The following is a 21,653-nucleotide window of genomic DNA, read 5'->3' on the forward strand; positions in this document are numbered from 1 at the left end:
ACCTGTCTAAACTTCCACTCTTGTTCATGCTCTGACTCTTTGGGTTTCAAAGGGTCCTTAAAGAGCAGTTCTGTGTCTAGTGGTATGTTGGGGTCAAACACCTCAGGGGTCTGCTGCTGTGGTGGGTGCCTCTTGACCGTCTCGTTGGACATCTGGACTTTGTTGATGCGCAGGGCAGCTCGGTTATCCCTTGCCTTTTGCTGCAGAACAAAAGTATAGATGCACACAAAGGCAATACAGAAACACATCCCAAGCACACACACAGGCACACCACAGAAACGAGAGGAAGGCAGACACAAAAAAAAGATTATCAGTCGGGGCCGGCCAAAGTCCCCTTAGGAAGAACTAAAGCAGGGTAGATTTAATCAAGAATAAGTCTTTAAAACATGGCTACTGCCAGATAAAATTACTTCTCGTGAACTTAATTACAGAGACCGCAGTGAGCTCTAACACTGAGCACTGCTTCCTCTGTTAATTGGTTCATCTGTAAAAAGCTGGATTTCAGATTGCATTGGCAAGAGGCAAGGGGGCCAGTCTGCCTTTTGCATAATAATAAAGTGGCAGGGTAAACACCAGTCACAGTTTGAGGTTTGTTACAGTTGGGTGCCACCGATATTGTCCCTTATCATTTGACCCATTTAGGCCTGACCTCAAAATTTAAAAAAATCCTTCTAAATCCTCCAGTTTTCTGAAATAAATATTTTCACGATTTTTCAAAAATAGCAGACCTACAAGCTCGTAGCGCGCCACTCTGTGGCACGCTATGAGCTTGTAGATCTGCTATTTTTCAATAGCTAAATTATAACATAATGTTTAAAACACCAAAAGGGGTTCCCGCCCAAAATGGGTTAACTGTCCTTTTGCGCAGATCACGCAAACCTCAGCAAAAAGAAAAGGACAATATCGATGGCCTCCAACTGTTATGTTTCTAGTTAATTCAGACTTGGAGATGCAATCTCAGACATATTATAATGATCTTACCACATATGGGGCCCTGTCTTGTGAACTTGCTTTCCTCCATAGTTTAGCAATTTGCTTGACTCTTGTAGACCAGTCTGTTGAGAAACAAATCACACCCGTGTGAACTGAGTGGTGTAAGGTCTTAGCCTGTCTGACGTAATGAAATCATGTCTGACGTAATGAAATCACACCCGGGTGAACAGGGTGAACATAGCAACCATGCTCATTTTTTCTGCACAAACAAAGCCAGTTGTATGAAATCACACCCGGGTGAACAGGGTGAACATAGCAACCATGCTCATTTTTTCTGCACAACAAAGCCAGTTGTAGGAGTGGTTTACACCACTCAACAACAAAGCCAGTTGTAGGAGTGGTTTACACCACTCAAAAAAGAAGGGTTGTCAATGCCAGTCTTTATGAAGAAAAGTGTCTAATCTTGTGTAATAGCACAGCAGATATGCTTGGAATAATACTCAAGCATCCTCAAAAAGGAAAAATAAATATGAAAATGTAGATTTTAGGGAGCCTATCTGGGTAAAAACAATTAACTCACCAGGGAATTCTTCCTTGAGATTGGGGAAGTTGACGTTGGTATACAGGACTGGTGCTACGGTTGCAAGCTCTCCCAGAGTTTCCTCCTTTTCCCATTTCAGTGTACTTCTCTGGGCATTGGACATGGCTTCGGTCTCCCCCTCGGGCAGAGAACCAGGAGGGGTGGGGCCTGAGCCATGGGTGGGAGAGGGCCATGGACTGACCTGATTGAACTTCCTGTCCCTGCAAAAGATGAGGAGTCCAACTTTTATGTTCTGCTGAAATCACTATGCTCAGCAAAACTTAAATCTGAGGGAAATACAGCATACATTATTTCATTATTATATAATAATTTACAAGAACACAGAGGTGGAATTACCTTGGATTGTCAGTGAAAGGCATACGGTGGAGGGGGGAGAAGTTTTCTGGGATGCATGGCCCTGCTCCTGAATTCGGAGGGAACCGTTGGTTTGGTCCCATCATGCCGTTAGGCATTCTTGGAAACATGGGATTCCCTACAAGAAAGAAACACATTTCAGTGTGTCGGTGTGCGTGTGCACTACTGTACAGTGGCCACACACCGCATACAGTACACAGAACTCACGAGTCGCCAAGTAGCAAGCAGGACACCTGTGTTTATTCTGCAGTGTTTTGCACACAATACTGTGACATTTATGCCACGAAGAACAAAAGGTTTTGAAGCAAGCAGGACACATTCTACAGTCTTTTCCACGCCATACCGCAACAGTTATGGCACGAACAAAAATACCTTTGCATTGTGGAAGATGCAAGCATCGTGTCCTTCAACGCTTGACACATGATCAGCTAATGTAAAGTATTCCTTTTTTTAGTGGGGAAACTCTTTAGTTTGCTATAAACACAACACACAAGATTTTATCAAGGTATGTTCATATCTCACTGCCCCAGAATTCACAAGTAAAACTAAAAAAACATGTTAATATGAATGGTAATTACAATTTTACCTATCAGAATTTACTTTTCGGGAAAGTGGGCATGGCCTTTGGGCAAGTGGGCATGACCTTTGGGCAAGTAGAACATGACCTATACTAACATGACCTATGCCTCTATGTATATGCGTGCATGCGTCCGCACACACGGCTCATCTGTGCGCCGTGTTGTGCCAAATATAGCATAGCTTTTCGGTTTGGTCATTTCATATGTAGCCATGTGCAAGATTACGCTACCTAAAAACTGTTGTAATAGTAGGCTACTTCTTCATAAGGATGGAAAAGGAAGACTCCCCCTTCCTTTTTTTTAAAAGATATTTTTGGGGGCTTATTGCCTATATTTGTAGTAGGTAGAAGGGAAACGGGGAGAGAGACCAACGCATTTCATTTCAACAATTACAACGTACACGATTGAATTATCTCCCAATACAAACCGGACATTCCTCACCTATGCTAGTCTGACTCAGTAGCTACCATCCAGACTTGTTTGTGTCCGGATCACTTAACAGTACCTTATATAACATGACCTACCCAAAGTGTCAATAGCATAAATATTAAAACTGATCAAGTTTCTTTCTTTTTTTTTTAGGGTTTCGAGGAAGACATGCAGTAAAGGCCGTCGGGATCGGGAGTCGAACCTGCGGCACACTGCCAGACTGGATTACCAGCCAAGGTGCCTGGACCACTGAGCCATGGCCCAGGCCAAACTGATCAAGTTTAATTAAAACTTGATTATGATGTTTAATTGTGCAGCCCTACCCGGCACTGATGGACAGTTTACCTGTGTGAGGCATGCTGGTGCCTGGTGTTGCAGAGAGGGCCCCTGGGCCATGGGGATGAGGCACCTGCGGTGGGTGGTGGTTGGGGCTGGGGCTCAGGACTGCTGTGAAGAGATCTTCTACATCCTTACCCTCCAACTCTGCAAAAGAGGATCAATTAAGTCAGCACCAGATCATTATAGATCGATGTTTACCTTCATCTAGGGCAGTGGTTCCTACACTTTGTAGCTCGAGACCCAAGAAAAATGTTGATGTCTCCCCAATTTATTATTTTCACATATTTTTGTTTCAAAATCATGGAAATTCTTAGATTTTTCTTGAACTATGAACTTTTTTTTTTTTTTTTTTTTTTTAATGTTTTGAAACAATAATTAAAAACCAAATTTAGGAAACAAAAAATAAGGGGACCCATAACAAAGTGTCTGCGACCCACAAATGGGTCCCGACCTACTGTTTGGGAACCACTGATCTAGGGTATAACTATACAGATGGAAAGTACAGATGATGTAACTGTAATTGCAGCCATTAGGGAAAAAATAGATGGTCAGATTTTATATAGGGTAAGAAAAAAAGAAACAAGGTCATGAATTTCATACCTTTGTATAAGTGATGTGGCATTTTATTTCCATAATGGACTTAAATTTGTAGCCAAAAGCTGAACCATACAGGCATCCAACATTCTTTACTAGGGGTGGGAATCACCAGGGACCTCATGATTCAATTGTATCACGACTCTTGGGCCACAATTGGATTACAATTCTTTGTGATGGTGTTGAGATTTATTACAATCTATTTATACATTTAAGCCGGTAGCAAGTTGTGCACGCACACTTCGGCCGCAGATCAGTTGGGCAAGTCCTAGACCGTGACGCATGCAGAGTATGCGGAAGTGCTTTGGAAATTGTCGGCGTGATACGTCTTGACTGTCTTAACCTCTGCGTTTTCAACCCAACAACGCGTCACCCCGCCCACAGCAGGGCTTTCACAACCCAGCGGCTCGAGAATATACACGGACAGCGGATACACAACAACAACACAAAACAACACAACACAACACAACACAACCCGGCCCCAGCACGGAAAACACAGTGGGCACAGATAAAGTGTGTGTGTGTCTCTCACTCGGATCGCACTGCGACACAGATTTGTGGCGTTAGACCGAGACCGAGACAAGATGGACAAGTACCGGGGTACCAGCTTGAGATCACTAGTCACCAAGACAGCTAACCGGATGATCCTCCACAGTCTTGGAACCTCTACTGAGATGCTCACTGAATGGCTTTCACCCTAAGAGCACAACAGTCGGGCAGATAGTGGCTCTGAGGATACTGGGAAGTGTTAACACTTTCCAGTGTTAACCCATTTTGACCTGAGATCAGATTCTAAAAATGTCTTCTACATCCTGACAGTTTTCTGAAAAAGCTATGTTTCTATGTCAGTCGTTCTTCGATTTTTCAAAAAAAAAGCAGATCTACAAGCTCATAGCGCGCCACCAAGTGGCGCGCTACGAGCTTGTAGATCTGCTTTTTCAATAGCTAAAGCATAACATAATGCTAACACCAAAAGGGGTTCCCGCCCAAAATGGGTTAACACTTCCCAGTACCCAAGGGGTAGAAAGTGTCAGCGTCGTTCACATTGACTTCCAAAAAGCTTGACACATACACTCATGGACATTCTCCGGGCCTATGGTGTTTCTGAGAAGATGCAGATGATTGTGGAAAGCTGTGGTCTTGACTTGAACTAATATTCAGACCCATGCGGTTGTCCTACTTTCTCTTTATTGTGGCAATGGTGATATAATTTATCAGAATACTACCGAGGCTCATCTCCATTCACTGAATGTTGTGTACAATAGCATCTGTAGATTTGTTTTGAGGTGTCCTTACCGGACACATCACTGTGTCATGTACGACACCTTCAATGCCTCCTCAAGCGAGGAGGCATTTCCACTGGTTGATTTTCATTTTGAAGTGCATATACTTTAATTATCCGTCATATTTAAAACAGTTATTAGTTACATATAACGCCAGATACCCTCTTAGACATACTCAACAACTATATTTTCCAGTACCCACAACATCTAATGGAATTGGGAGATGTGCTTTTCAGTTTAAATGTCCATCTGATTGGAACAAGTTGTCTGTTGTGTGTACTTTAATGCTTGATTATTCTTTTTGTTTTTGTTTTATTATCATTATTAGTATCACTATTATTAGTATTTTGTAAGGTGTTTCAGTGCATTTGTTTCTGGTCTGGATGTAGTGTTTTGAGTGGACTGGAGACTTGGAGAGCCTCTATGTTTTCTTGATGTTGTAAGTGTATTGTTGTGTGTTGACATGTTTGATGTATTGTTTTGTCTATGTACTGTATAATACTGTATGCATTGTGTTGTGCCCGAGGACCCCCTCTAAAACGAGATGATGCATCTCAAGGGGCTATCCTCTAAATTAAATTAAATTTCAATATATATAATGGACCATGCCCTGAGACTCGCATTCAGTCGCAGGGAGCAGACACTGGAGTTCATGCTGGTCCCTCCCATGGCAGACTAAGCAAGGACATTGCCCTAGTCTCGGACACAGCAGAGAAAGGGAGGGAACTGGCAGTAGAAAAGGAGTGCAGGAAGATCTGCCTCGAGCTCAATGCCAAGAAAACAACACTAATGGCATTTAACACAAAGGACAGAACGATTGCTACCGACAGGTAGCAATCGAGGTAGACGAGGTCCCTGGTCTGCCTCGCCCTCGACAGAACTGGAACTGAAGGCCCAGAGCGCACATTCCTGGAACGCCTTGTATGGGATGAGATAAGTGCCGAAATCTGAGATGGGAGAAGAGCTCAAGAGGCGGTAGAATCAGTACTGCTGTACGGGGCAGAGACATGGATGCTCACGGTACAGCAGGGAAGGGCCCTTTTCCAGGTACGCAACAGCACCTGGCGATTGGGCAGACCATATCAGAAACCTGGACCTTTACAGAGGCCTCTCGCAGGATGAAGACAAGGTTATGGAGAGAAGGATGAGGGTGGCTAGGCACTGTGTCACACACCCGGAACTGGCGACGAGCAAACTGAAACTGGGGGAACCAGGAGGAGGTTAAAGAGGCACACCACCTACGTAGACACACTGTCGTGTGGCAGAAGAGCTAGCAACACTGCAGAGCGTCAGACATTTATGCTGGATAGGATTTAACGTGAGAAAGATCCAACATGGATCAAAACGTTGCATTCTTTCTTTTATCAGAGCATTTAACATGAGTTGCAAGGCCTTCCTTTGAATTGTTCTTCTGTACTTTGCAGTTTGGCTCAGCACCAGGGAAAGACATATGTCATAACATTACGGTTTTAGGGCAGTACATGCTCTTTGCGTTTGACAAGATCAGATGAAAATGCAAAATGTTGATAGAAAAGCATTAAACACAAACCTGGAATTTTGTAGAGTTTGCTGAGAATTGATTCTGAAACAAGCAATGAAAGGAATGGGAGAGACAGAACAGATAATTATTAAGTAATCATCATGTAATTCATAGTAACTCATCAAAGGGCAAGCCAGTGGGATTTTCAGCACTTCAAGATGATTTTATAAGTGCCTTGTCCCAGACTAACCATCAGTGACCATCTTGTCCAGCTCTGGGCTGAGGATGCCGTCCAGAGGTTCCTCTGAGAGGGCACGAGGTGTTCGTCGGCCAGAATGAGACTGGGGAAGCCCTGGGGATCCGTCTCCAATGTGCCCAATGTCAAGCCCAGCTGTGGAAACAAACACACAGACGCACGGAAAAAACAACAACAACACATGCACATATGAGGCACCGGTCAACAACGTGTAAAAATAGGCCTAAAGTGAGAACATGTTTAATTGTCTAATCAGACTGTGGAATGCAATCATAACAGCACATTCTAAATCACGGCTCCTAAGGGGTCCCGGCATCATATATAATAAGAGAGCTCTGGGAACAATGAAGAGGCAACCAGGTCATATTAATTCTGAGCAAAGATACATAAACACTTGAACGCTTGTAGAGAAAAACATTGTTCTGCCCCCTCAATTACGTTGCTCTCTCCTACCAACAGCCGTTACACTCCTTAAACATGCAACCTTCAGCAAATTTAGAAGAATTAATTCAACTAATAAGAGGTAAAAACCCATTTGAAAAGATGTATAAATGCACTGCCAGCAGATTAAATGAAGATGATGAACAATGGAGCAAGCTTAGCAAATTCTTCGAGATGCCTATCACTTGAGAACTATTTGGACTCTTTCTACAGTGGCTGGCTTCTAATTCTCTCCTGCACTTCAAAAACACAAACACTGAACAACGACAACGACAGCTGTTAGTTCCCCAACACTTGTATTGAGGCAAAAACATACAGTATCAACCTAGACTACATTTAGTTACACAAAGTACTAGTTACAAAGAGCCAAAGAGACAAATTGGCCTCAGTGGAATTGCGAAGCTTTTCTCTGCCAAATTGCAAAAAGTCTAGAGAAATTGAAAGAAGGTCTACTTAGGCCTCTCGTTCTCTAAATTGCATATTTCTTTGAGTTTGAATGGGAGTGTTTCCTTGAGGGTCTGTTTCTGTAAACATCTCTCAGGCATCTCTGGTTGGTCATGAATTTGTACTAAGATCACTGGTTTGAGCACAAATTCCTAATACATTGCTCGTAATGTATTAGGAAGGAGACAGTGCCTGTGTGCAAAGATTAGTAGGAAGCGGCTCAGGACATAATGCATACTACTCAACTGCACGCACGCACGCACGCACGCACCCACGCACGCACCCACGCACGCACCCACGCACGCACGCACGCACGCACGCACGCACGCACGCACGCACGCACGCACGCACGCACGCACGCACGCACGCACGCACGCACGCACGCACGCACGCACGCACGCACGCACGCACGCACGCACGCACGCACGCACGCACGCGCAAACACAGTAAGAGAGGAAGAATGCAGTAAAGCAAGGGATGAGTAGGCCATGGCACCCTTACCAAAAGGAGGAGGTGAGCTGTCAACCTGGAAGGGGCAAAAATCAAGACCTACAAAAACCCAAAAACCAGATATAAATGAGTGAAAAAATAGTGGAGACAGAACAGGCAAAAATCACGCTTCAGACAATGCAAAAATTAAGATAAACCAAAAAGTGAACGAGAAGGGAAAACCCACAGTCAAAAGAATGTGACATTCAAAACTACAAATGTGGTGAAAAGAAAAGGAATTAGCTGTCTGAGGAAGTTTTCGCCCCGCTAGATGTGTAGAAGCTAAACATTTCTTGCCACTGTGACTGCCCGTGAGATTGTACTTTGTTTGTTGACTAGTGTCCTCCAGGGGTCTATACTAAACCCCCTACTTTCCCCCCTTTATACCAAATCTTTTAGCCATAAATAGCTACAAGCTCACAATGTATCATTCATGTTGCACCGCGTTGTGAGCTTGTAGATCTGCTATTTTCACCGAGTTTCCACCCCCAAGAATAGGGGGCGCTAGAGTTCATGTGGATTTGACGCACCAGAGTCACTGCTCGCCTTCCCCAGCATTCCCAAGATGTCTGCGTCAGTGTTCAGAACATCACACAGATCAACTAATGGTTCCTCAGAAGTCTCTGTAGATGGAGAAGATAAAATGAAGCAATCAAAAATCATATTCAATGGTAAATGATAAATGGACATGAGGTTAGAGTTGGCACCACTCATTCAGAAAAATTAGTGTGTATTTGCATGTAGTATGGCTCAGTCTAGATATTCACTGCCTAAAATCTGTGAGGCGAATGCAGAGCTCCTCCGGAAATGATACTCTCCGGAAGTCTCTGCATATTAAGACTTTATTGGTTGTTGGTTACAATTGGTTTACAAAGAAAGCAGCAGCGTTGAATTGTTTTATTATGCCAAGTCCCCTTGAACAATGATCTATACTACACTGAGCCTATTGCTGCTAACCCACAGTGTTGCTTATTTGACTTGTAGACAACCACATGTCACCACACACATGGAGTTTTGCCGGGAGAGTGTAACGTGTGTGGAGGCTGGAGGACCACGCTATCCCTCCCAACTCCTCACTGAAAAGTCGCCACAATCAATTTTACTTGTAGAAGTCCCCAGTGCAACAACAAAGAACACATTCCCCAGTTGGCTTCATACCCGTGAACATGGCCAAATGTGTTTGTTGGAGTGCACGGCCAAACCGGAGGCACCAGAACCCCAGTCTCCATGGTATTTTAACTCTGTGCCACCTTGATGCCCATAAAATAGAGTGTGTTGACAAAGCTAACCTTTGAGTTGATTCCTATACTGGAAGTTTGGCTTGTTTAGGCCTTTGACTTACAGTAAGGGTTTAACATTTTCTTTAAAAAAAAGCAGTGACGGTAAACAAATCATAGCTGTTGTCATACTTAGACGTTGTGCAGTCAGTGAGGGGCGCTAAAACAGCAGACATGTAGAAAGAAGTGAAGGCAGAAAAAACCCTGCTAATTCTCTAATTGGTAGATTTATACAATCAACAGTATGGAAATATTTTACTTGCTAAAGATGCGATTTCTAAGTTATATACAAAGTTGTATTTCAAACAGTTTTGAGCATGTAATCATAGTGGATCGTAGCCTTCGAAAAACCAAAGGTGGATATAACTTTGGTTGTTGCTGAACATAGATTAGTTTGAACAATAATTTTCAGAGTTATGCCTTGCCAAATAAACCGAAAGGGAAAGAGTCAGCTAAAAAAGCATTTGCAGTGTTACAGCATTCAAAACACGAGACAACCATGGAGAGACAACCATGGAGAGAGAGCGAGTGCATTTTCTGGCAGCGGCATCAGCAGCGTAGTCTCCGCCAATTGCCGACAACACCCATGGCAGCTGGCACTGTTTCTCGCGGCATCTGGAGCGGCGGACGCCGAGCGCACCGACACTGCCTCGAAACGGCGCGGCGGTGGAGTGTCATAATCCCCCCACCTTCCCCGGAAGCTGCCGCCCCTCCCCCTGGCAGCACCGTGTCTGATTGCGGCTGCCGGATAATGCACTCGCTCCTTCTGCAACCATGAGACAGTATCTCCAGTCTCAGACAAGCTTACTAAGGGTTTAGTGCAATCAGATCGCAGCTCATTCCTTAACAGCCTCTCAGAGCCCATCGATGAGTAGGCTATTTCACAGGCCAACCAGGTTCTGTCCCAGCTAGTAGTTTAACCATACTGGTTGTATTTTAGACAAGAACTGCATCTTGGGGAAATAAATTAATTAATAAATAAATAAATAAGTCCCTGATGACTGACTAAAATTCAGTAACTCATAGTATATAGTATAATAATAATTACATTTTATTAAATAACAAGGAATTAGACTACGTTTATGTACTGTATGGCCGAAGCTGTGAATAGACAATGATATGTATTGATGGGGTATGGTCCTTTTAACATGCCAGCAAACACTGGACCATGTCTCTTAACTGTAATGGCTTTCAGGAGTAATTAAGCAACGTCCGTGTACATACGTGCTACCGCAGGTCTATTAGAGAGGGGAGTAATTAAGCAACTTCCGCGTACATACGTGCTACCGCAGGTCTAGTAGAGAGGGGAGTAATTAAGCAACGTCCGTGTACATAGGTGCTACCAAAGGTCTAGTAGAGAGGGGAGTGTACATACGTGCTACAGCAGGTCTAGTAGAGAGGGGAGTGTACATACGTGCTACCGAAGGTCTAGTAGAGAGGGGAGTGGCTGAGGCGCTGAGCAGGGGGTCCGACGAGGGGTCCAGGAAGCGGGTGGTGGGGTGCTTCCTGTCTGCCTGGTCCCGTCCTTCCTCCAATAAGCTGGAATTTGCTGCCTGCTGCCTGCTCTGCTTGCTCTTGTCCAACAGGTCCTTCCCGAAGAACGCCTCCTGTCCATGACAACACACAACACGGGTCACTTCTATTCCCTGGATTGACACCGTACCACAGGAGCTGTCAACCTGTCATCCATGACACTCCCCCGTGAGACTTAACTTGGGAAAGCACACCACTCCTCTCTGGTAGAGGCCTAGGGTTTAAATATTCACACACACGAGGCGAGGGCCCATGAGAAATGACCAAAGTGACAGGGAGAAGCATCGAGACCAACAGGGTCACTGTTGTCCCCACTTGTCTCAGCAACCTCTACCCATCCCCCAACTGCGTGTATCCACCAGTCAGTCGCCTACCTTGCTCAGACCCAGACACGTGACTGCAGCTCCCCACTGTGCCGAGACATTAAAAGCCTAACGCGCCGCCGTTTCAATAATTAATCAAATGCGCTTCTCTGCTTTGGACCCTTTCGTTTAGACTGAACAAACCCTTCTTCCTCCGCCCCCTACCGCAGTGGGATACAGACCAACACTGACAGCTGCCTGTGTCTTAATGCTACTCACATATCTCCATGTTTTAGCCAAAAGAAGGTGACATTGAGACGCCGACTTGGAGAAAGGGAGTCTCAAAGTCATCTCCAGTTTAGCTCTTATACGTCAATTGGCAAGCAAGATAGGAGCCGTTTGAAGAAGATGATCGGTGCACAGTATTCTCAGTGGAAAGCTCCATACCATTCCCCTCTTTGTTCAGTACACAGAAGGGGATTCCCTGCACCAAAGGTCTATCTTTAAGTGGTTGCCAGGCAATGTATTCCATATTCTGAACCTCCCCTTGCTATGGGAGGGATTATGTGGCAGACAATCAGTGTATATGGATGGGTAGATTACATGATTATATAAAAAAATACTCTTCTGACTTCTAAATTGTTTATATAATTTAGGTTTACACATTTTTCCTATTTTACTAAGCTGTTGCCTCAACATAGTTATTGTTAAAGACCTCCCGAGATCACCTTTATGCATGGTCAAGTTGGTCAACTGGTCATAGTGGAAATAAGGTTAGCTACAGCTGTTCAGCTAGACTTGTATCAGCTATTGCTGTTCAGGTGACAGACCTGCAGGTATGTGGGGAAAGCCTCCTCTAATTTGGTCTTCTTTTTCCGGTAGCGTTTCTTGATCTTCTCGGGGACCTCTGGACCAGGAGGAGTCTCATCCACGGGGGTATCAGGCAGGGCCTCTGTCCACGCTTTATACAAATAAAAAACATAAAAAAAAAAAAAAGTTATTTTGAAAAGAAAAACAAATGACCAATTCCTGTGTCGTCTCTTTCTTAACCCATTTTGGGTGGGAACCCTTTTTGGTGTTAGCATTATGTTATGCTTTAGCTATTGAAAAATAGCAGATCTACAAGCTCATAGCGCGCCACCGAGTGGCGCGCTACGAGCTTGTAGGTCTGCTATTTTTGAAAAATCGAAGAATGACTGACATAGAAACATAGCTTTTTCAGAAAACTGTCAGGATGTAGAAGACATTTTTAGAATCTGATCTCAGGTCATAATGGGTTAAAGCTCACAAAGCTTAATAATCTAAAGTCAAGTCGAGCGTTTTACAGAGAGAAGTGTAACTATTATGTATAATGTGTTCACTGACCCTCGTCCTTTCCTGTAGGGTTCTCCGATACAGAGCCAGAAGAATCCTTCCTGCACAGGGATCGCTTGGCCTTGCCGGGACCCTGTCCTGGACGACTCCTCTGGCGCACCATGAAACCTCCAATACCTGAGTGAAGGTTATTTATTCATTTAAAATAATACTCACAAGGTTCATTTTAGGATCTGAAAAGACCAAAAACATCTAGAGTTGCGTAACTGTTTCCCTCCTCTCCTCCCCGACACCCCATCCCTCTATCAGAAAGATTCATACATCCACAAACATCGACAGCACCCAAAGCATTATAAATCAAACAACGTGTGCACTACCGACAGCCTCAGTCTTTGTCATGTCAAGTGAAGAGGCACTGTATGCATCTATCAATTCAATTGGTTATACTTTTTTTTCAACCCAGATTGGGCAGTTAGAGGGCATCTAGCGCATGAAAATATGACATAACTGCAGTAAAAAAAGAAGAAAAACAAGCGTCTAAAAAGGGTTGAGCTGGTTTTAAAGCTTGGGGAAGGAATAAGGAGTGTTATGGGGAGATAAAAGTGACATTAGAAGTTTCACGGTTGAGAAGCACTGGCGAACATGTCCCCAACCCCTATTGCTAGTATACTCAATAATATCCTCCACGTCCACATACATCTTTTATGTCACCCACTCAACTAAGATGCAGAGCTACAGTAGCTCCCAGGCTCTAACAACAACTTAACAAACAGCAAAGTTGTAACAATATTCTAAACTACAGGATTTGTTTTAGACTAGTGCGTTCCTCCAAATGCTCTTGGTATGTGTGAGGGCTGCTCACTGGCAGATTGAGGCAGTATAGGGACCGCATCAACAGGCCTTAGACACCTAAATGTATGGGGAATACAGGAATTGGCATAATGACTACATTGGGAGAAAGAGGGGAAATTCTTTAACACATTCCCTCCCAGTGAACACGAGTTTCACAAGTTAATTGTTGAAGAACAGCTTCCCTTCCAATCACGAGTCCCACAAGTTATGTTTTCATTGTTTAATTCGCCGTTTTTAATACGTTTTAACGGAGACTAGAAGGTTTTCTTACTTTGATTTGTAGTTGTTACGTCCCCACCAAAGAGGTCTAGGTGTTATTTTGTGCAAAAACTCATTATTGGCTATTTCCCCTACCATAAGCCCTCAATGGGGCGTTGGGTTTTAATGCTAATTCGCTTATTTCAATTGCTCGAAAATCTTTTTTTTTTAAAATATATCCTCTCTTTATAATGTAAATAGTATCCCAAGCAGCACACTTTACTACTTATTTCGAAGAAAAGAAGCAAATTAGCACTAAAACCCAACCCAATGAGGGCTTATGGTAGGGGAAATAGCCAATAATGAGTTTTTGCACAAAATAACACCTAGACCTCTTTGGTGGGGACATAACTACAAATAAAGGTAAGAAAGCCTTCTAGTCCGAAATTCTCCTTTAAGACTTACAGGGTTTCCATCGGTCAGAGTGGGATAGGTGGTGCGTTCCGATGACGTCACCGGTAAAAGATCAGTCGCACTGGCTTGCTAAGGCTTCTGGGAAATTGAGGCCCAATGCCCTCCTATTGCAATGGTGGCGTGCAACGGGAGCATTACTCTTTCACTCTTTGTTGTTGATCGGCACTTTGGACACACGACGACAAACACGACGACAAACGATCATTTTAAGGCAGATCTTCATGAAACGGAACGATGATGGCGGCCGGGTGGTTCTTCAAAGATTAGTGAAAAACTAGGCAGTCAGATGGGAATCCCGCAGTCAAACTGTTAAATAATTGGAAAAAGATAAGAAAAAATAAACAGTAACTTAAAGGTCGCAATGGCTATGAGGTTGCCGTACTGGCCGCAATCGTAATCAACCATATGAATTGGAACAACTGCTGTGAGGGGCATGTGAGAGAACAAGGAGAAAGTTCTACCTGGCGGCCTGTGCACACCACACTGGGGGAAGGCTCAACATTGCATTTTTCTTGCACTGACTGCAGTGCTCAAAAAGTACTCCTCCTTACCGAGTATACTACCACCTTGATGGCATGGATTTTTAAGACATGCGCTCTCTCTCGCTCTATATATATATATATATATAAATATCACATGCGCAAGTCAACAGTCCGTCTTTAACATGGCCATGTCTTAAAATATACCCTATTGTGCTGAATTGTTCCAATAGAAATATCCTAATTACAAAACGGGGTCGTATTATAATCGGGGACTAGACAATTTGACATTCAATGTTCTTTTTCCACAAATGAGTCTTGAAAAACGGGGGTCGTCTTATAATCAGAGTCGTCTCATATTCGGGCACAATACGGTATTAATTGAATTACCAGCTTAAACAATGATATGACTGAAGCGGTGTAGCGACCACTGCTTTCATCATGAGGACACGGTTAAGAAAACACTAGATAGAGCCCTCTGTACGTCAGAGGCCCTGAAATGGCTGTGCTGTGCTTGGCTGCAGCTAGAGCGCTGGGCACGTACTGCACCATTTTACGCTTCACAGGAGCTGTCTCCTTCAATCAGGTGCCCTACCCGGCCGGTACGGCTTCCTCTTCCTCTTCTTGCTGCCGTCGGCCCCCTTGGAGTCGTCCTCCGCTGGCTCTCTCTCCAGGCTGGAATCAGACTTCCCCTCGCAGTCCAGGAGCTCTGCCTCTGTGACAGGGAGACAGAAACACGGGGCAATGAGACAGTCCTGCAGCACAGACCACGCTGGCGCCCGACAACACAAACACAGCGCCTGCCCTGGGTCAGTTCTATCTCTACTCCGCTCAGCGGTGGAGCATTAAACCTGACCCCCAGTTTGATATGCGGTACATTAGGACATGCCATGGACTCCCTTATTTGATATCAAATGTTATCTCTGGGACAACCAACCACTCTACACGGTAAAATCTTCAGTGTTACTCTAACTCAGAAAGGACAAAAGTACCCGAGTTACAGACCCTGTAAGTGACCATTTGGCTCCCAACTCTCATTAATTTAGCTGGGGACGCCATGTAACCCCCTCAAGGATTCGGCAGAACTCGCGTTGAGAACTAGTGCATTACACTGACTGAAATTAGGTTTAGAATTTGTTTTACTAATATTTCCTTGTTTCTTTGGTTGTCTTGATCGATGTTGTTTTCTTGTTTGTGTTGTTGTTGTTTCTTGCTTTTGTTACTTTGTTTATGTTGCATACAGAACGTTTAAAAAAAATGTTTTACGAAAATACGAGTCAACTTATGCAACATAACGGACCCTAACTAGGGAACGCATGGTCACGTTTTTCTTTTAGCAGAAGCACAGGAATCTCCATATATGGGCATAAGAGGGACTACCAGATACTAGCGTGGCGCTACTAATATCACTGCGTGGATATTAGTCTCGTCCCTCTCAGTATTCTAGTTTTGAGTGGTGCTAGCCACTCCTATCGACAGCTATGTGTGTCCATATGTCTGTCCCTGTGTCTGTCAGAGTACGGAAATAGCGTTTGTTGACCACCAAGTGTCACGGTTGCGTAGCCTAACACACACACAGAGGCCAGCACGAGTACAGTACAGCACCACTCAGTTCAGACGGGTATGATTTTTTTCTGCAATGTCCCGCCCCATATTTGCATACTGGGCCCTGGTTGGTTATAGCCTGGTCCCAGACGAATCTGGTTGACTCGTCACTACTTTGGCCGTGAAGTCCTCCCACAATTGAGGGGGGCCAGACTTAATCTGCCTGGGGCAATATGCATTGCAAAGGCAGATGAAGGCTGGCTACGCAAGGCTAGACGGATACACAGGTGCCCATTAGCATATCAGTCGGGTTGGCGGTGCGACGTAGCCGGGTAGGTAACTAGATGTGAGGGCCTCATATCGGCCCCCGAACCCCTAGTATGAGTAAACCGCGGAAATGTCTTGATTCTAGTGACATTCCATGCCTTCAACAAGCCAGATTGGAGCCATCATATATTTATAAGTAAACTACAGAAGTTTCTCCCCTGCAGCTTCATAAGCTGAGCCACGGAGGGTGTAACACTGCTCTCTGGACCAGGCTACGCAGAGAATAGCAAACGCTAAACTGGAGACGCGTCAGTGAAGGCCGGCCCATCTCTCCTGATCCAAACAGCGGAACTGTTCGACTTGGTTAGATGCTCGGCAGAGCGGCTGGAGATTGCCTGCCCCAAGTCGAGCAGACAACCAGACCCATGACCCAGGCTGCATAAGGGATTTTTACTGCACCACCCCTGGCACATGCCACACACTTCGGTGTGAGTTCCTGACAAGGTGGTAACCTGACAAGTCAGAACTAGAAATACGTTTCTGGCCAAAACGGGACTTCACATCACATCACATCTACCATAAGCGAGACCATTGAGTTAACTGGTTCAATGCCACCCCAGTGCAGTAGGTGGCGCTACAAAGTGCCAGACGTTTTTGACAAAACAGCCACAAAGGCCGAAAAATATCTATAGGTTACAAACCTAACCCCGTTTATTTCAGAATTACGAACGAGATGTGCAGCCGTAACACCCTCCTTGCATGGTAAGTGAAGAAGGAAAATGGTTATCTTGAATAACACGGCGGGCCACGGCAGTCGTTATGTAGCACAAAGGGGAGGGTTGATAACCTGCTGACGTGGTCAAAAAAATTAAAACAAGACGTTCCTACAGAGCCTCACCTAGACTTCTAAAGAAAACACACTAGGCAAAAAGCTGACTGAGACTAGAAAATCTCTATGACTCGCTGTGGTTCTGTGTCTTCATTGCTACTCTGAAACAATATTAATTAATTACTCTGAAGGCCTCTATTAACCCATCACAAGATGAAAGAAAGCTGAAGTGTTTCTTCCCCAAGCAGCAGCTAGTGTTGGGAGACGGGCTTACCTCGGTTATCCTCCATGTCTTCGTCACGGGAGTGCTCCGACAGCGGGTCTACGGGGGCCTGGAGGACCGCCACGCTGTTCTGGTTGATGATCTTCAGCTTCAGCTTGGGCTTGGGCTTCCTGCGCCGCGATGCGGTGGCAGATAAGCTCTGGAGCTGGCACAGCCCGGACTCTGTCAGACACACTCCGTCCTGCGTGTAGGTCCTCGCCAAGTCTGTAAACCATGGAACGGAGCAAAAATAAAATCTCAAGGCTGAAAATGTAATGATGATGTTTTAGGTATTATCATTTTAAATCTAAACCCATTGTTGCTGCTGTTCTACATAACAGCCAACCAGCTGAAGAAATCACAGATTTGAGTCATTAACCTTTTTGCTTTTATGGCATTTCTGAGACCATTCATGTTTCTGGAAGATGCTTCTAAACTTGTATTCTATTCCTAGTTTGATCACTTCAAATACTCTTTCATCTTCAAATAACAAATGCAAAAAAAGGCAGTCTACAAGCTCAATCAGTCGTGGCAACTGACATTTGAATCCATGTGAAACACACAAAGGTTGAGGGCTATGACCACTAAAGCCCTATTTCCAAACATTTTCAAAATATTTTCCCCACATGTTTGCGTCACAAGTTGCTAGGCATTGGGAGTTTGTAGATCTGCTATTTTCACCTATAATGACATGCCCCAAATAGTGACGCCGGGGTTAAATAAAAAATAGGAGAGGCTTATTATGAATTAGGAGCTAAAAGTCACTGGTTGGAAAATATACATTTTGGCATTTCCGTTGTTATTTATGTCTCAGTGTTAAAGCTGCAGTCTTACCCAATTCTTTACCCTTCGAGACGGTGTGCGTCATAACTGGAGCCTCAATGGAGTCTCTGGCCTTGGCCGTTACTGCAGCAAAACAGGAGACACAAAAGGCAGTGAAAAGAAGACAGTGTAAAAAGCAAAAAAAAGAGAGAAAAGACAGGGTTAATAATGACGTTAACTAAGTTTGGTGAATGAATGCCACAGTCCCTACCCTTAGTGGCCTTGAAAGCTCGACACATTGTGCAGTCAAAGCTGGTATCTGCAGCTTTCTCCACATCCTCCTCCGAATGGAGCCCCTGACAGGAGGCATGGAGCCATCTACAGAGAAGAGAGACCCTTAGCTACTTGGCAATTACAACAGAATTATGACGATAGAGATAGACCCACCACACAGGACCCTATTTTCATCAGTTCCTTACCCCTTATCCCTAAACGCCTTTGCCTTTTTTACTATTTTGAAAAACATAAAAAAATTGTCCCAACTAGTCGATCGACACGTTGTGAGCTTGTAGATCGGCTATTTGAACTATTCAAAAATGTTTTTTCAAAATAGTAAAAAAGGCAAAGAAGTTTAGGGATAAGGCAGTGATGAAAATAGAGCCCATACTGTACGTACACGCACGCGCGCACGCACGCACGCGCACGCACACGCACACGCACACACACACACACACACACACACACACACACACACACACACACACACACACACACACACACACACACACACACACACACACACACACACACGGGTGACAAGAGACGTGCTGAAATATCTGGCTCTCTTGGAAGCGGGGCGCATACCTGTCGCATTGGCGACACTGAACAATGACAGTGCCCTCGGAGTAGTCCAGCATACAGATGGGGCAGGTTGCCAGGCTGGCACAGGGGGCACACCGAGTGTAATTATTCTGCCACTCACACCTCAGGCCAGGGGAGGTGGCACCACACTGGGTGCAGGCCACACACCTGCGGGAACACAGAGAGGGACAGAGGTCACTGCAGTCCACTGACAAAGACCAGGCCGATCTAAACGATACAGAACTGTGACCTCGACAGAACTCCTCGGGAACGGAAAAAAGTTAAAACGAGTGATCTATTGCAGGGGTTCTCAACGTTTTTGGCCGGGGACCCCCGGAAATGCTTTGGCAATGTCTCGGGACCCCCGCCCCGCCCCGTCCCCTCCCGACCCCCAATATAAATTGACTGCTACAATAACCTTAAACCATTTTGGGCGGGAACCCCTTTTGGTGTTTTAAGCATTGTTATAATTTAGCTATTGAAAAATAGCAGATCTACAAGCTCATAGCGCGCCACCGAGTGGCGCGCTACGAGCTTGTAGGTCTGCTATTTTTGAAAAATTGTGAAAATAAAATTAAAAATCTTTTTTTTTTTTTTTTTTTTTAATAATTTGGGGACCCCCTAAAATAATTTGGCGACCCACGGGTTGAGAACCCCTGATCTATTGGAGGGAATGGTAACTGCTACAGAGGAAGTGAAGTCTCAAACTGAGACGAACATTGTGGTTGCCATACCATTTGCACTTCCAGCTTTCCTTGGGCACGTTCTGCAGCGGAGGCTCCAGGCAGTAGGTGTGATAACTGATGTCACAGTCGTCACACAGCAGCAGTCGCCCAGGGTCTGTGGCCTGGCCACACGCCTCACACACTGTGCACTCCAGGCACCGCCAACCTTTACTCAGCACCACCTTGGTGATCTGGGGACAACGGCAATGAAATGGAACTGTAACAATATTCTGTAAGTAGTGCTGCACAATTAATCGAAAAAAGATCCTCATTTCTAAATTTGAGCAAGAACCTGCAGCACTAGTTGGCTGTCTAATTCGTTTTAGTTACTCTTATTTTTTTGCTACAATAAAAAGACTAAGATAAAGGGAATAAGAGGTTTAAGTCAAGCACTTTGATGTTGTCTGTTAATTCTGTTTAAAGCTACGGTAGTTGGCTCCAGGTGTCACATTCTGATTTCTGAATGTAGTAATGTTCAGCAACTAGTACAGACTAAGGACAATATACATTTTCATGGAAAAAATGAGAATTGTGTGAGAATCGTGATCTCAATTCTTGTGGAGGAAAATCGAGATTCACATTTGAGCAAGAAACGTGCAGCACTATCTGTAAGCACATCATATTTCACTTTGATTGTGTGTACAATATGACTTCTTGTAGAGTATGCAGACACCCAGAACATGCTTACCTTTAGACCAACACAGAAGGGATGGTAGCACTGTCCACACTGAGCACACGCCAGGAGGCGACCTTCCGCGCCCTGCCCAAAACTTCCACAGACCACGCACATGTCCTGGAAGAAAGGAAGTAGAACATCATCAGGTGTCTGGTCCAAGGGAGGCTGTTCGGCAGAGATGCTTGAGATTCTAAAGCCAACACTGCAGCTCAAACGCCAACTCGACAGAATCGTATTTATAGCAGTTCTACTTATTCCAGAAGAAGTTTCGTTTGCTGAGTTGTGCATCTGAGACAAGCTGGCTGTCGTTAGCTCCTGCCTGTCAGGAGAGAATAGTTTGGCTGCTGCTTAACTTTCTGGCACAGCCACTCGTCAATCACATGCTACTGCTGCTACTACACCGCTGGTGCTGCAAATTGCAATTACTTCACTGTGTGGCTGGCTTGCCATTTGAACACAGTGTCTGTGGCAAAATAAATAATTATTTCTCCTGTCACGAGTCTAAATTCTGGTGATTGCTCCTTAGTCCTAATCATGTATATTTAGGTTCCTGAAATAAATTACAGGCCAATAGAAAAACACTTTCCGACAATTTATGTCTAATAAAGACAATTTTGTCAACTGCTCCTGGCTGTGGCCATCCGTGCACAGAGCACCCAACACCCAATGCACTGCACCGTAAATTATCTTTCAACTTAACATCTTCTGGTGTTTGATGCCGTTTGCATGTTCATAACTGTGATGGGATGCACTACACCCCCCCCCCCCCCCCTGCAAAGATTACTGTAATAACTTGATTATTACAGGCAGCTCTTCTGCGACTCTGGCCTAACCACCTTCCAGGCTCTCTTGAGAAACCAAGCAGACGTGATTAAGGTGTTGACCAATCCTAGGTTTAGCACTGTTACATACCGCTCTTTTATGTGGAAACATTTGTATTAGTGCCTCTTATAGATTTTTTTTTATGAGAGTTTTATGAACTCCTGTATTTATTTTTAACTGTTTTGTATGTTTTTAATTGTTGTATGTCTTCTATTGGCTACGGCTGTCAATAAAGTTTGATTGAATATGCCTCA

The 21,653-nt window shown here is 44.5% G+C and overlaps 1 protein-coding gene across 4 annotated transcripts in view; it reads right to left on the minus strand.

The window, feature by feature from the left end:
- LOC306943948 (histone-lysine N-methyltransferase 2C-like) overlaps window positions 1-21,653 on the minus strand; it is a 99,691-nt gene that overhangs the window by 24,658 nt on the left and 53,380 nt on the right. For 2 of the 4 annotated variants that reach the window (XM_079530508.1, XM_079530505.1), the window contains exons 18-36: window positions 20,590-20,694; window positions 19,911-20,092; window positions 19,180-19,344; window positions 18,587-18,693; window positions 18,388-18,459; window positions 17,566-17,778; window positions 15,246-15,365; window positions 12,699-12,824; window positions 12,164-12,294; window positions 10,913-11,105; window positions 8,752-8,844; window positions 8,234-8,281; window positions 6,842-6,982; window positions 6,661-6,693; window positions 3,241-3,378; window positions 1,871-2,006; window positions 1,514-1,734; window positions 982-1,055; window positions 3-200 (exon numbers count right to left, since the gene is read on the minus strand). In XM_079530508.1, the coding sequence (XP_079386634.1) occupies window positions 3-200; window positions 982-1,055; window positions 1,514-1,734; window positions 1,871-2,006; window positions 3,241-3,378; window positions 6,661-6,693; window positions 6,842-6,982; window positions 8,234-8,281; window positions 8,752-8,844; window positions 10,913-11,105; window positions 12,164-12,294; window positions 12,699-12,824; window positions 15,246-15,365; window positions 17,566-17,778; window positions 18,388-18,459; window positions 18,587-18,693; window positions 19,180-19,344; window positions 19,911-20,092; window positions 20,590-20,694 (2,496 nt within the window). The remainder of the gene's footprint in view (window positions 1-2; window positions 201-981; window positions 1,056-1,513; window positions 1,735-1,870; window positions 2,007-3,240; window positions 3,379-6,660; window positions 6,694-6,841; window positions 6,983-8,233; window positions 8,282-8,751; window positions 8,845-10,912; window positions 11,106-12,163; window positions 12,295-12,698; window positions 12,825-15,245; window positions 15,366-17,565; window positions 17,779-18,387; window positions 18,460-18,586; window positions 18,694-19,179; window positions 19,345-19,910; window positions 20,093-20,589; window positions 20,695-21,653) is intronic. The other 2 variants (XM_079530507.1, XM_079530506.1) reach the window with 2 other exon arrangements.

The sequence above is a fragment of the Electrona antarctica genome, assembly GCF_951216825.1.
Source record: "Electrona antarctica genome assembly, chromosome: 19".
Lineage (NCBI taxonomy): Eukaryota > Metazoa > Chordata > Actinopteri > Myctophiformes > Myctophidae > Electrona > Electrona antarctica.